This window comes from Pelodiscus sinensis, chromosome 18 (genome assembly GCF_052426305.1).
Source record: "Pelodiscus sinensis isolate ZL-2025 chromosome 18, ASM5242630v1, whole genome shotgun sequence".
Taxonomy (NCBI): Eukaryota; Metazoa; Chordata; order Testudines; family Trionychidae; genus Pelodiscus; species Pelodiscus sinensis.
The window spans coordinates 28,750,950-28,766,327 of record NC_143069.1 but is presented as its reverse complement, the minus strand read 5'-3'; the positions used below and the strand labels follow the sequence as shown (position 1 = coordinate 28,766,327).

General features: G+C 47.8%; 1 protein-coding gene across 2 annotated transcripts in view; it reads right to left on the bottom strand.

Annotated features, from left to right (window-relative positions):
- Nucleotides 1-15,378, bottom strand: part of LOC102454964 (uncharacterized) — a 112,955-nt gene that overhangs the window by 47,342 nt on the left and 50,235 nt on the right. The window contains exons 3-7 of one of the 2 annotated variants that reach the window (XM_089770040.1): nucleotides 7,714-7,804; nucleotides 6,802-7,149; nucleotides 5,483-5,767; nucleotides 2,560-2,661; nucleotides 2,282-2,338 (exon numbers count right to left, since the gene is read on the bottom strand). The exons of the other annotated variant lie outside the window; for it this stretch is intronic. Of the exons in view, the coding sequence (XP_089626166.1) occupies nucleotides 2,282-2,338; nucleotides 2,560-2,661; nucleotides 5,483-5,767; nucleotides 6,802-7,149; nucleotides 7,714-7,783 (862 nt within the window). The 5' untranslated portion in view covers nucleotides 7,784-7,804. The remainder of the gene's footprint in view (nucleotides 1-2,281; nucleotides 2,339-2,559; nucleotides 2,662-5,482; nucleotides 5,768-6,801; nucleotides 7,150-7,713; nucleotides 7,805-15,378) is intronic. 2 annotated transcript variants of the gene reach the window in all.

Sequence of the window (15,378 nt, the reverse complement as noted above, 5' to 3'; positions counted from 1 at the left end):
GGCCATCTGGGGCAGAGATATTGCTGGGGTGTTGGAGGGGTTTTGCTTGTGAGGCTTCAGGCAGGCTGCTGAAGCGCTCTGTGGGACTGGTGTGTGGCCTGTTTGGGAAGGTCACCAGTCTGGGGGCTGTAAGGAGCCCCGAAGTTGAGCAATTCGCCCTGAGCGGATGCCCTCAGCTGTGCCCAGACTCGGCCCCATCTGTCACATTTGCCCAGTGTGTCTGCCTGCTTATCAGCTTTCAGCTTTCTAGGAGGACCTGTCGTACTCTTTCTGAATAGGATTGCTCCTCTGGGTTCAGCTACAAAGCATCCATGTCATGAGATGGAGAGACACTATATTTGGGTGCAGAAGACAGACATGTTCCTGGGACAGAAAGTCTCATTCAATCAGCAGGACCCAGGGCAGCAACTCAACAAGGTTCATGAGGGTTTCTGAACCAACACTGGTAGAACCACGCTTGTGCAATAAGAATAACTTGAGCCCTGTCCTCCTTGATCTTCTGCAGGACTTTGCTGATGAGGGGAACTGGAGGAAACACGTACAGTAGCCCCTCTCTCCCGGGAGCATCAGGGGAGGGATAGCTCAGTGGTTTGAGCATTGGCCTGCTAAACCCAGGGTTGTGAATTCAATCCTTGTGGAGACCATTTAGTGATTTGGGGCAAAAATTCATCAGGGATGGTACTTGGTCCTGCTATGAAGGCAGCAGACTGGACTTGATGACCTTTCAAGGTCCCTTCCAGTTCTAGGAGATAGGCAATCTCTATTAATTTAAAGTTTCTGAACAGAACCCCTTTTCTAGACCTTTTCTGGAGCAGAAAGTGAGACCTTTCCTGTTAAGTCTGGTCCAAGCAGGTCCACGTGGGGATGCACTGCTTCTGGAAGATGATAAAGAGCCCACTCGTGCAGAGAAGAGAACTGCTTGCTCAGTTGGTCAGTAACCGTGTTCCTTGTCCTTGCCTGCAAAAAGAGCTCATGGAGAACACAAAACCCCAGCGATGGACAACCTCTTGGCAAAGCACGATGAACAAGCCCCTCCCTGCCTGCTGATGTAGAACATCATGGCCGTGCTGTCTATGAGGACTCTCACCACTCTGCCTCGCAGGTGAAGGAGGAGGATCTTGCACATCTTGCGCATCACTCTGAGCTGCTTGACATTTCTATGAAGGGCGGTTTCCTCTGTGGACCACTTGTGTTGTGTCTGCAGGCTGCTGAGCTGAGCACCCAGCCCAGATCTCAAGTATTGGACACAAGGTTGGCCTTATGCAGGGTGGCCCAAACGCTGATCATGTCATGAAGTGAGTCAAGAACTTATGCTAGGATGGTCACCACCCAAACCAGAGGTGCTTGAAGGGTGAGTGTATACTCAGACTGGCATAACGCACCACATAGGTGCATGCTGCCATGTGGCCTTGGATGCCGAGGCAGACGTTGGCAGTGGTCAGCAGAGAGATGAAGATTTCTATGATGAGATAAACCATTCCATTCTCTCCACTTGTCATCAGTTTCCGTGTGTGTGTGTGTGTGTGTATGTGTGTGCACAAAGCCCATCAGAACCAGCCAGCACCATCACAGCGCACTGCTGTATTGTTCTTAAACACTGAAACATTCACAGTGAATATATTAGACATGTGGACTTTAAAAAATGCTGCTGCTGTGTCTATTAGCACAGCTCAGGAGAGTGAAGGTCACAGATTCACAGGCTACGTCTACATTGGCCCCTTTTCTGGAAGGGGCATGGCAATCTTTGAAATCGCAATAGGGAAATGCGCGGGGGATTTAAATATCCCCCGCGGCATTTAAATAAAAATGTCCGCCGCTTTTTTCCGGCTTTTAAAAAAGCCGGAAAAGAGCGTCTACACTGGCCCCGATCCTCTGGAAAAAAAGCCCTTTTCTGGAGGATCTTATTCTTACTTCGAAGTAGGAATAAGATCCTCCGGAAAAGGGCTTTTTTTCTGGAGGATCGGGGCCAATGTAGACGCTCTTTTCCGGCTTTTCTAAAAGCCGGAAAAAAGTGGCGGACAGTTTTATTTAAATGCCGCGGGGGATATTTAAATCCCCCGCGCATTTCCCTATTGCGATTTCAAAAATTACCATGCCCCTTCCGGAAAAGGGGCCAATGTAGACGTAGCCACAGAGTTTCAGGCCTGATGAGACCATTAGAACATCTCCTCTGACCTCCTGGCTCCTTCCTCTTTGTTGCCCCGAGCCCACAGATACACCAAGCAGTCACAGAGCTCACACATCTCAATAGACAGAGCAAGAGACAGAGCAGGAGACCTACCAAGAGATAACATAGCCTCCTCTTCAGCGCGTTTCTTCTGAGAGACTTTTTGCTTCCCTGTGAGACAGAATCAGACATTGCCATGAGACAGGGAAGGAAGGGGGCATTGAGCAATTTGCTAATACAGGTGGGGCAGGGGACCCCAGTGTGTTTGTTAGTTTGGTTTAGCTCCTAAAACCAACCCAAGGTCAATATCTAAACAATAAGATGTTCCCAGGCCCCTGCCCAGGACCCCAAAGGGCCAAGCTCTAAATATGCAAATGACACCGCCCCATTACCTGTGCATCCAAGATATGCACAAACTCCAGCAGCGACGAGAACCAGAGCGAGCAAGGCCCAGAATGCAGCCAGCCAGGGAGACACCCGGGGGAAGACGTCACCTGGAAAACAGAGAGCGCAGAGCGTGAGGAGCAGGGGCCCATAATGGAGCTGGAGAATAGGGTTTGCCACTTGATCTGACAGCTGAGCCCTGATTCAAAGATCTCTAGAAGTTCATGGGAACGAAGGGCACATCCCCTCCTGGATCTAATCACAGCCGCAGGTGGGAGCCATTGAAACTGGAGAAGCTGATGCATCGTCAGGTACAAGAATCAGGACTCTGCTCTGCCCAAATCTCTTCACTGCTAGCAGCCAAGAGCCAGTGACTCCATGCCCAGACTGCCCAGCCCTGGCTGCACCTGCTGGCTGTTAGGACGGTCACCGCACCAGAAGTCAGGGGGTGGGACTATCTATATAAAAGTTCAGGCCAAGAGATTAGTCAGCCCCAGCCGCCAGAGGAAGCAGAGTCCTGCCCTACGCTCCCAATCTGGGAGGCTGCTGAGGACCTGAGAGACACTGATGATTGGGACCACTGGGCCCTCAGCCCAACAAGGAAACCGTACTGACCTCACCTGAGGGGTCGACTCCTGATGACGCTGAGGATCTGCTGTGGAGCCAGGTATACTCCAAGGGGGAGTGCAGAAGTGGCCCACAGCAGCCACTAAGAGTCAGGCTGATTTAATTTATTATAGCGTCTCAGCCGGACCCGAGTGGCAGTCAGCCCTGCCCCTTCCAGGGCCCTGGGTCAGGCCGTAGTAGAGTAGGGAGGGCCTCCATCCCTGCTGACACTCCAATCTGTGGGTGGTAGTCACCTCCTTGCACTACGAACTGTGTTTGGTTGTTTGCCCTGCCTTGCACTAGGACCAAGACTCACCTAGAGACTCCCGACTGTCTGCCCTGCCCTGCCCTGTCCTGCACTAGAATTGTAGCTTAGAAACTGGAATTCTAAGCTTCAGAAACTGCAATGTGCCTAAAGCAACATTTAGGGTGAGACTTTACATTTTGTAACCCATTTCTTTAGTGTATTAAGCTTAATTTGCATGTTTTGTTCTATTTGGTCACTAATCTGCTCTGTCCTGTTTGCTGTCCTCTGATAATCACTTCAAATCTCCTTTTTATAGTTAATAAACCTTCTTTTAACACGTGTAGCGGCCATTTCTTGTTTATTACGTTGCCCGATCTCACACCACCCTAAGTCCTGCCCCCACTCTACCCATTCCCTAGGCTCCCACTCCCATCCCCTGCCCCGATATGTCCCCTCCCATGCCTTTTCCTCCTCCCGCTCCTCTCTCTCACCTCCTGGGTGCTTTCTGCATGCTGCTGAGCAGCTGATCCCTGACGGACAGGAGTCACTAGGGCAAGAGGAAGAAGGTTCCACAGGGCTTCCAGTGGGGTGCTGAGCACTCATTTTATTTTCCATGGGTGCTTCAGCCCCGTAACACCCACAGTATCAACACCTATACATTCAAGGGTTGTATTTTAGCTGTAGCATTGCTCCAGGAGCTCACATGCAAGTCCTTTCCAACATTTTCCATCCTGTAACTGGGGCCTACACTCTGTCTGTGGATGTGTAACCTGGCATTTTCCCATGTTGAAATGCACGTGTGATAAAATGGGAATTTTAGCAATATTTTATGAAGGTTATGGATGCCTCTGTTTCACCTACATGCTGCTTTATTAACTTGTGAGCAGGGGAGTCTCTGGGCAGGCTAGAACATAGGTGTGGAGGATGTCTGGCTGTCTGGAGCCCTAGGTCATTGAGAAGACATTATCCAATACAATCTCTGGGACTTAGAGACTCAGACAGCAATAACCAAGAATGAGCAGCACAGAAGTCAGCCGAACGCCATGACGGGAGGTGAAGAGGGGTGGGGTGGTGATGTACACGCCCAGGGGGTGGGGCCTGGATGAGCGTGCATCCCCAACTGAGACAGAGAAGAGCAGAGAGAGAGTGAGAAGCTGGAGGAGGAGAAAGAAAGAGAGAGATGGAGAGAGAGGCAGAAGGCGGAAGAGAGCTGAGAGAGAGAGGTGGAGGCAGTAGGAGGAGGAGAGAATGAGAGAGAGAGAGATGGCGCGAGAGACCGGAGGCTCAGGAGAGAAGACCGATATGGAGGAGAGACCTGAAAATCCCGTCTTATGATGGGCTAACTGTCTAGTTGATAAGACTATTGAATAATATTGACTCAGATCAGATCTCCCACTAGAAGCTGAATCCTCCTTACAATTACTCTGAGAACTCTCATTTAGCCAGTTTTTAATCCATGTAGCATGGGCGACTTTCATTGTCTACAGTGCTAATTTTTCATCAAAGTTTCATGAAGAATGAAATCAAAGCCCTATCAGACTCAGAGACCTGGTCTACACTACATTATTGGGCCAGCTCAGTTATATCACACATGTCTGTGAAAAATCTCACATGCTCTGTCATTTTAAGCCACCCTAACCCCCATGTAAACACCACTAGTTTGATGTAAACATTCTTCCATCAACCTAGCCTGTCAAGACGTGAATGTTGCCCAGCAGGGTTGGAGCCCACCAGCCAGGATGCCACACTGGGGCCAGGAACCCTGCACACAGAGGGGATGGTGGCAGGGTGGAGACAGCTGGGAGGCTGGCAGCAAAGCTGTGGCTGGGGGTGGGCCAGTGGCAAGGAGGAAGGGGCAGAAATGACCCTCATCCAAGGGTGCCAGACAGGGAGACTCAAGGTTATTTCCCAACGCTCAGCATAGATCCTCACTGGCAATTTGCTGAGATCCCCACAAATCACACATGAGGAATATTTCCTGCCTCAGTACCAGAATCAGGCTCTAGTGCAGTGAAACTCCCAAGTGACTCTGCCACTCTCCATTCCCACAGTGAGCCCTCCTGCTCCAGGGCACTCACCGGAGAGCTGAATGGTCGACTGTCGCTCCGTTTCCAGCAGGCCATTCCGCACGATGCAGCTGATTTCTCCCATGTCATTTCCTTCTGTGACAGTGACTTGACTTTCAACACTGTATAGATTGTCCCCGCCCTCAGTCATGTAGGTCACAGGATCCATTGTCAAGTTCTGCCGATTCTTCCCAACCCACTGGAGTTCGGGTTTGGGGAACCAGCCTGTGGATCTACAGGCCAGTCCAATCCCCTGGCCCTGGGGGCCCAGAACTTCAATGAACACTGGAGCCACGGCTGCAGGGAGAGACACAGAATGTGTGTGCAAGGGAATTGGGTCTTTGATAGCAGCATGAGATTTCCCAGCTACCCCTGGGTATGGGGGGCTGTGATTAGAAAGCCCTATTCCCTTGTGTGCAGCCTCCCTAGGATCCCTCATCCTGACGGCTGGGGAAATTAAATAAAACCAGCTTGTGTCTCCACGGAGCACTGTGCCCTGCAGGCTCACAGAGGGACATGCGAGGTGAGACTGCTACCCAGAGTCCACTGAAGCTGCAGCTGAAATGCAGCCACTTCTGGGGTGGAGCCCAGCAGCTGTCAGGATCATAGCAGTGCAAAGAAGGAGGTGAGGGATGGTGACCTTGCCTACATTACCACTGTGACTCCTCCTCTGCTACCCTCCTAAACATTGTCCATTCTGGTTTTCTTGTCTCACATTGGTAATGGTGCCCTGGGCCATGTTACCCTCTTCCCACCATGTTTAGATTTCTCTCCTCTTGTGCAGCATGCAACAACCCTGCCCTCATTTAAATCACTCCCCAAAATACACATACCCTGCGGGGGCCTTTGGACTAGGAGCCACTGAACATCGGAGATGACTGTATTGTCTGGGGCCGGGTTATTCAGTGACCCCAATGGGCAGAGAGCACCCCTTCTCCTGTCCTTGTGCAGCACTGAACACACAGTCAGCACCCAGGGAATAACAATCTCCCAGCCCTTGGACGCTGCAGGGGGAGTTCCAGGGAGATGGTGACACTGGGTCAACTGAGCTGGGAATTGGGGAAAAGATGGGATAAGCTCCCACTCCCACCCCCTCACACACGCAGCAATGAGCATGAGGGCTGAGGGCCGTAGCTTTCTGGCTCATTGAAAAGAGGTTGTTAAATGCAGCAGTGACCCTCCAAGCACCACAGCAGGGTCAGTGCTGAGTGTGAGGAGAGAGCGCCCCCTACTGAGTCATGCAAAATATGGGCTCAGTGTTGGTGCACTGCCAGTGAGACAGGGGCTCTGGCTGGCCAGACACAGCACCCCTAGTGCTGTGTCTCTCTCACCTGCAATCCGCAGGTCAGTGGTGGCTTCCTGGCTCCAATCGGGGTCGCTCACATAGCAGTGGTATGTCCCAGCATCTGCCTCTTGGAGCCGTTTCAGTTTCAGGGAGACATTCCCTCTGCTGAACTCCTGTGGGAACATCTCTGTCCGGTTCTGGTAACCTTCTCCCGGCTGGTCCTTGGGACCCTCGTCCGAGTACTCATGAACTAGGATAAATTCGGTGCCAATTTTCCTCCACAACACGCCCTTGTTGGCCAGTCGGGCTGGGGGCGAGAGCTGGAAGGGTAACACCACATCCTGCCCCACTACCCCCACCACGGGCTGCAGGGAGCCATGTAGGATGAATTTCTCTGGAATAGACAAAGTCAGGCACAGAGTCAGTGTGAGCAAAGAGGAGAGGATGTGACCAGAGCATGACCGAAGCCTCAAATAACCAAGAGAAGTAAGGTGGGTTTGATTTTAAAATCTGGTGATTTTTTTAGCCCATCTCCTAATTTTTGAAGCCTGGCTCATGTTGCTGGAAGGGTCGGGGTTGGTGATGCTGCAGTTCCATTCGTCCCAAGGGGAACTGGGTGCCCCCATTCCTCAAGGAGGACCTTGCAGGTCATGAGAACGTAGATCTCCAGTGGGGCAGGTCTAGCAGTGGGGATCAGTGTCTGGAGCTGTCTCTCAGGGCAAGCAGGAGCTGGGTGATTTCCTATAAGATACAATAATCCTGCCTCCCACTGCTAGGACATGCCCCAGTCATCCTAACACCATCCCACCCCACAGCCTTCTGGGGCCAGGCCCTTTTACTCTGTGTAACTGAGGAGATCTGGGGGGATGTCATTGGTCCTCAGCTCTCCCTACTTCAGCTCAGCAGGGGGCAGCGCACATGGGGACAGGAAGGAAAATAATGGGGATTCAAACGTTACCAGAAAGAGCACATGGCACCAGGAGGAGGATCCCCAGGCTGCACACACAGAGATGCCATCGCGTTGCCATGGAAACATCCCAGGAAGGGACCTGTTGTAGAGAACAGGGATAGTTAACACCCCCCAGCCTGCGTGAGGGGCCGGCAGTGCAGGGAACATGCCCCACCCATCGTCTGACCCCACCCCCTCTGCTCCCAGGCAGAGCATCTCCCCAGGGACAGGAGAGGATTCACCTCCGTGTACTGCCCCCCACCACAGACTGCTCTGTTCCCTGCCCAGGACTAGCATCAGGAATTTACACCCCAGGACTTTGCCCCCTCTTTCCTCCCTTGTCATTTCCCTGACCACCCACTAGTGCAGGTGCCCCCAAATCCAGCAGATCTTTAGGGGTGTGACCCTTGTGTATCTTCTGTAGTATTTTTTGTCTGAAGGCTCATTTGTATTAGAACCATGTTGCCCTTCAGTAGTTTCTGTCTATCCTAAGTTCATGTTTGCACTTCCAGCCATCTCTTACATTTGGGCAACTTATTTCTCCAGGCCTCCCTTTTGTTACCATGTCTTTTAGAATCTTTTAGAATCTTTCTCCACCCCTCTCTTGTTGCCTCCGCAAATTGACTTTGCAATCAGATCCACTGAGGCTTTCAATTCTGTCTCTAAGGTCTTCTCAGGTTTTGTAATGGGAGTCATTGTTCTGGAAAGCGCATCTGCTCCGAATATGAATTTACCAGACATGTAGGTCACAATCTACTTCTGCAGCTTTCTTCTTCGAATGATGAATACAGTCATTTAGAGATTTGCCAATTAATGCCATCAGGGCCTTGTGGTCTATTTCAACATCCACTGTCTGGCCATAAGTATGTTGATTGACTTTCTCACAGGCAAACAAAATATTTTTAAACGCTTCGTTCAATCAAGATCTATTGGATTTCTGTCTGTCAGTGATCTAGAGGCATATATCAGTAGTTGCCAACAACCCTTCTGTTTCTGGCAATTCACTGCTCCTATCCCAGGTCTTGTATGCACTGGCTTTTGGCAACAAAACAGTGAGAGCATTTACACTACAATTTGACTTTTGTCAGGAAAAACACTCAGTTTTGGCAACAAAAAACTTGCACCACTGTGAGGCTATGTCTAGACTGGCATGATTTTCCACAAATGCTTTTAACGGAAAAGTTTTTCCGTTAAAAGCATTTGCAGAAAAGAGCGTCTTGATTGGCACGGACACTTTTCTGCAAAAGCACTTTTTGCGGAAAAGCATCCATGCCAATCTAGACGCGGTTTTGCGCAAGAAAGCCTCGATCGCCATTTTCGTGCTCGGGGCTTTTTTGCGCAAAACAATACCACGTTGTCTACACTGGCCCTCTTGCGCAAAAGCATTTGCGCAAGAGGGCTTTTGCTCGAACGGGAGCAGCATAGCATTTCTGCAAGAACACTGACAATCTTACATGAGAGCGTCAGTGTTCTTGCGGAAATTCAGCGGCCAGTGTAGACAGCTGGCAAGTTTTTCCGCAAAAGCAGTTGATTTTGTGGAAAAACTTGCCAGTCTAGACGCAGCCTGAGATATTTTTGTCTTTTCATCTCCCTTTATTGTAAACAAAAAACCAGTGGGGACTCTGCTGTTTGTTTCTGTCCAGAGGACTATATTCTGCCAGTATCCCACAATGCTTTCCCTGATGGCTGTGCTCTCTGTTTTGTGATTTCTGTTGCCCTGCAGGCATGCGCCCCCTCCCCTGTCAAAGCTCCAGGAAGTATCCAACAGCTGAGTGAGCTACTCAATTTGGGGAACAAACAACCCCCACCCAAATCATTAGAATGCTCCTATTCTGATGCTGCAGGGGGAGGGCTGGAAAGACTGATGTGCAGCTTTGAAATTCTTTAGCCATGAGGGGATCCCAAGAAGTGCAGGGATCAGCTCTGCCTTCCCACAACACTGCACTGTGGGATTCTCACACACATGGCTTTGCTCTGTCAGCAGGTCACTAGCAACGTGGCCATGAAATGTCGCCAATGGGAGGCAGAAAACCTGGTTTGACCAGTTTTTATTTTTTGCATGTGGACAGCACTTTTATCACCAAACCTTCCCAGTATAGACACAGCCTCTGATATCAACCTTAATAGTCCTGCTGATGCACTGAATTTCAACACTAGCTCTTGTATGACTTGGAGTTTCAAACTTTCCCATGATTCTCCTATTCTGCACCTAGCAACATTCTTTTTTATTTTCAAGGAGTTGCTTTAAAGTCACTGTTTCCTTAGCTAGATTAGGTCTGATAATCAACCATTCCCAGGACCCACTGGACAACTTTCTTTGACTAGGGACATGGCATCATTTCAATGGCTGAAACTTTCTTCTTATCGGGTTTTACACCTTCCTTCAAAATAATGTCTCCAACAACGGCAATTCTGTCACTCCTATAAAAAAGTCTCCCTATTTAGTTTCACATGCACAGCTCTGGTAACAAAGAAGACTTCACATATCTACAATCACACTTCTTTTTAGTTGTGCCCCAGATGGTAAAGTCCCGTTTTAACACCAAACAGGTGGGACTGAATCTGGGTCGTCTGGAGCACGAGCCTCTACACCTAGAGCTAAAAATCAGCTATTTCTCAGCTAATATTGAGCTTCTTTCTCTCTGTAAGTGATCCAAGTGCCACTACATGAGACAATGCACCATACCTAGCAGGTGTGTGGGTTACATCTTCACTGGTATATTCATTTTGTTGATCCCATGGTTTGCTTGCTGAGGGTTTTTTTGGGGGAGGGTTTTGACTCACATAATCTTGTTTTGATACAATAGCCTGACCTCCTCACTGGAATACAGGGAGTCCTCACATTCACAATACCTGACTTACATCAGATGCCACTTAAACTGCTTTTCAATGGACTGCCCATTTTGCCCATATGATGCTTGTATTGACCTTAGGACACATGCCAGCAGGGAGAACAGTGCACATCACATCTGAGCCTCAGTCAGTAACTAATTTATGGCTCAAGCTTTCTGATTGGCTGAGTTCACGGATGTCAATCAAAAGTAAATGGCAAGGCAACCCATCAACAATGAAAGCCACTCAGACAAGCGACTGGAAGAGACCTCCTTCCAACTCCTTTCTGGAATGTAAAAACATATGTGATTTTATATGTCTATTTCAGGGGTCAGCAACCTTTTCAAACCAAAGAGCCACACTGCATCAAAATTCAAAACAAGTGGTCAACAAAGAGCCAGTATAAGAATGCCCATTTGCATGACTGAAAATATGCAACTTAATATTACCATTAATAACGTACTCAGGTGTACTCAAGGACTTTATTTAATGGGACTTCTGCTGCTGCATCTTTTTGCACATTACTTTGTAGTTTACGGCATAGCGTGTCAAATTCAGCTTCATACATGCATTCAGGGTGTCTTCTGTCAATCTTGAGCACAAATTACCTTTGATGTGATTCAAATGAGAGAAAGCCTGCTCGTACATACAAACATTGAAAGTAAGGCCAAGCTGACATTCTGCACAGGGTTGTACGTGACAGGAAATTCTTTCCAAGTTTGCAGGATCAGATTATCATCGTGCTCCAATTTCATCATGTCAGCCCATTTGTGCAATTTCCAGTTCTACACGTTGAGCAAAGCATTCTGCATCAGAATTCAGCTTGATGAATTTTTCCATCCAGATATCCAACTCCTTGAAATCTCCTATTTCCATTTCCAAATCATTGACTTTGATACCTAGAATGCCTGTCAAATCCAGTTCTTCAATAGATGCTTTATGTGGTCAAATCATAAATTTAAACAGAGCACTGTGTTTGCAAAAGTCAATGAAAGGAGATTGGAATGCCATCAGGGGCTATGAAACAAACCCGGCAAGCTGCTGCAAATCAAGGCTGTTATTTGGATCCTTTCCCTGAGATGAATCAAGAAACAGTAATAATATTTCAGAATGTGCCAGTCTGCCCATCTCAATATCTTTGATGAAGAAAGTCAGTTTTGATTCAGATCCAAACACTGCCTGCTGCAGAGTCAGGACTGCATTTCCTTGCCCTTGCACCGTAACGTTCAACTCATTCAAATGACCAGTAATGTCGACAAGATAGTAAAACTTGAGCAACTAGTCACAATCTGAAAGTTCGATGTGTTTAACACCCTTCATATCCAAAAAATGAATTAATCTCATCAGTGCAGGCACCAGAACAAGACAAAACTTTGCCATGAGATAACAGAGAACATTGTGCATTAATAGATTGGGGTATTGGGAATCTACTTCCTCAAGCAGTGATTGAAATTGACGGTGATTAAGGGCTTGCACAAGAATCCCATTGATGATGGAAACAACCCATCCCATTACACTTTCAAGTTCAAGTTCCACAAGATTGTGTACAAAATACCTCCCAATGCACAATGCAACGAAAGTTCAAAAGAAAGCTGTTCAACTGTTCTGACAAGAGTAAGGAATCCCCTGTGTTTGCCAACCATGCTAGGTGTACTGTCCATACACACTGACACAAGATTATCCAACTGTATTTCTTTCTTGTTTACAAAGTTCATCACAGTTTTAAGGATGTCTTCAACCCTTATTTGATTGTTCATTGGAAATATCTCAATCATTTTTTCATGCACAGCACTTCCACAAATATATTGTCTCAGAATACACAACTGATTAACGTCACATATGTTGGTAGTCTTGTCCAAAGCAAATGAAAAATAAGTAGCTGCACTCAAATTTTGCATTTGTTCCTTGTCCATTTGATGGCCCATTTTCACAGCTCTGTCATGAAAAGGGAGTTACTAACTTTGTGCAGTCGTGACTGTTCTTGAGATGTGTGTCTGCACGGCTGCTCCACTGATGGTGATGGGTTTTCCTAGAGCTGCAGATCAAAGCCTTGCAAAACAGTTTCCCTCATTGGGCCATGCATGCACAAGAAGGTGCCTCATGGCATCATTTTCAAAACTTGACTCCCCCTTCAGTTCCTCATCTACACCCGAATAGCTAAGACTCAGAGAGGAGGGGAGGAAGGGAGGGTCATGGAACACCCACAGGGACACACGTCTAAAAGAAAAATCATCACTGAATGAAGTGGGTAACTTCCTTTTCTTCTTTGAGTGCTGTACCCCTGGGAGCTCCACTGCTGCTGACAATAGAGCAATATTTTGCTTGGGCAGGGGGAGTCAGAGTCACGATTTGGTGGTGGATGACAAGACCGATGTAGCCACCACTGAGTCCAATGCTAGCTGATGAAGAATCGCATAATGTTTTGTGAAATTTTGCTTGGATTACCCGTGGCATCATGGTAAATGTCTTTGATGGGGACATTGTTCACAAAGGCCGGGAAGGCCGTGGTAGCACAAGTGGAGTGTGCCCGTGATGGATTCGGTAAAGGTCTGTTGCAAAGAACGTGGCATTTCTCCATGAAGGTAGATATCCACTTATCGCTGGGTTGAAATTGGTGTACCCTTGGAACATTCTACAATGGAGATAAAAAGTTGCTAAGACTTGCAGAAGGACTGTGTTTTCTCTAAAAAGGCCTGTGCATGTTGAATATCCAAAATTTGTAACATCACATCCTGGGGAGTCGCATGGGGCTTCGAGTAGAAGATGGGTAACAGGATGGGTTCATTAATGTGAAATGAAGTATAAATCTTTGGTAAAAAGGGAGGATGTGGTCTCAAAGTAACTGTGTCCTGTAAAATAATTTTTCTCCCACATTACGTGTCAGAATTTCCCAAAAGCAAAACACCGTAGCCATGCAATGATCCATACCTTGTACAGAGCTCTCTGTGGCCTGTCTCGCCACTAGCATTGTTTTTCATAGAGGGTGGTTCCCCTCTTTGATTTGACCTACTAGGATGACCTATATGCTGGCGTCAGTTTTTTCATGCGTATTTAACCCAAAGGCCCTGAGAGAAGTAGAGCGAAGTGTGGGTAATAGCCTTAGCTTATAGCTAGTTCTCTTTTAATTCATGCAGTAGAAGCACATGGTCTTAGCCTGTAAGGTGGCAGGTTCAATCCCAATCTGCCAGAAACTTGGGTTTGTTGGCTTTACACATTAAAAACTCCATGGCTGTGTCTACACTGGGCCACTTATTCCGGAAAATCAGCCACTTTTCCGGAATAAGCTGCGAGCTGTCTACACTGGCCCTTGAATTTCCGGAAAAGCAACGATGCTCTACTATACAAAATCAGCCGCTATTCCGGAAAAAACTATTCTGCTCCCACTCGGGCATAAGTCCTTATTCCGGAACACTGTTCCGGAAAAGGGCCAGTGTAGACAGCCCAGTAGTCTTTTCCGGAAAAGCGTGTCTACATTGGCCACAGACGCTTTTCCGGAAAAAGGGCTTTTCCGGAAAAGCAGCCTGCCAATGTAGACGCTCCTTTTCCGGAAAAACTGAAAACGGAATAGTATTCCGTTTTAAGCATTTCCGGAAATTCATGCCAGTGTAGACACAGCCCATGTCTCTCGCAGCTCTCATTCCTTTTGGCAATGCAATGTTTTACGTAACTTCAGGCTTTCACCTTCTCAATATTTAAAGTTGTGATAATTATCCAGTGCTTCCCCCACAACAATATGCAAAAAGACTGATGATTTCACTTTCTCATTTTTCTCTTTTGCCCATGTCAGCTAAATACAGTTCAGATCTCTGCTGGAATTTCTTCCAGTTCTGTGCAACATTGTGTGACAGTGGTAGACTGGATGGTGTCTGCAATACACCCATATCTGGCTTTCTTCCCTTCTTCAGCTAGTCAATCTATCATTGTGCTCATAAAATACAAACAAAAGCTTTTGTTTGGTTATCTGAGCTGCTGCTGCACCTTCCCCCTTGCCTCTGCTTTCAGTTTCAAACACAGGAATTAACCTCAGAATGACTTTGTCAGTCTCTTTCCGATTCAGCCATGGGATAGGCTTGAGGTTCATTAGACAACAACTCAGTGAGAATCAAACGTCTATTAAATACTAACTGGAGAGTGTCTGTGGTGAACTGCATAACAGAGTTAGCCTCGGGCCCTTCACTGCCTGAATCCAGACCACTCTCTGCAGAGCTCCCTAATCTTGAGGCCTGGGAAAGAGGGACTGGAGTTTGGGCCTCATCCAAGCACTCTGCTATCAGTGTATCTCTAGCCCAGCCCCAAAGCAAAGGGTGAGCGAAGGTTTCCGGGCAATTTTATTGTTTGCATCTCCTTGTGCAAAGCAGGGCTCTGAGAACCACAGAGCTGGAGCATAGCAGGTGCTAGGCATTCTGGGGCTGATGACAACTTTTTATTTAATTTTTGAGGAATTTTTTTTCACTGAAAAGTTTTCCTGAAATCACCCTATAGTCTGACAAAACGACTCAAACCACAGCAATAACAATTTAGAATAAATTGGAAATGCAATCATTGTTTTCAGCTCTTAGTTTTACCTCCTTATTAAAAGCCACACATTTTTCATTCTAATTCTCTGTGTTTGGGATCAAGAGGAACACCACATAGTACTAATCCCAGGCCTTTCCCCTTTTTCCCCTCTTTCCCTACAGTCCCTGCTCCTCCAGTGCCTGGGAGGTAGGTCACTGCACCACCAATCCCCATGCTCCAGGTGACATGGCTGCAGCTCTGGCCAGGTGGCGTGTCTCCAGTGCCACTAGTCCCAGTGATCTGGTGCAGTCATGAGGAAGAAACAGGGAGGTTGGATAGGGGAAG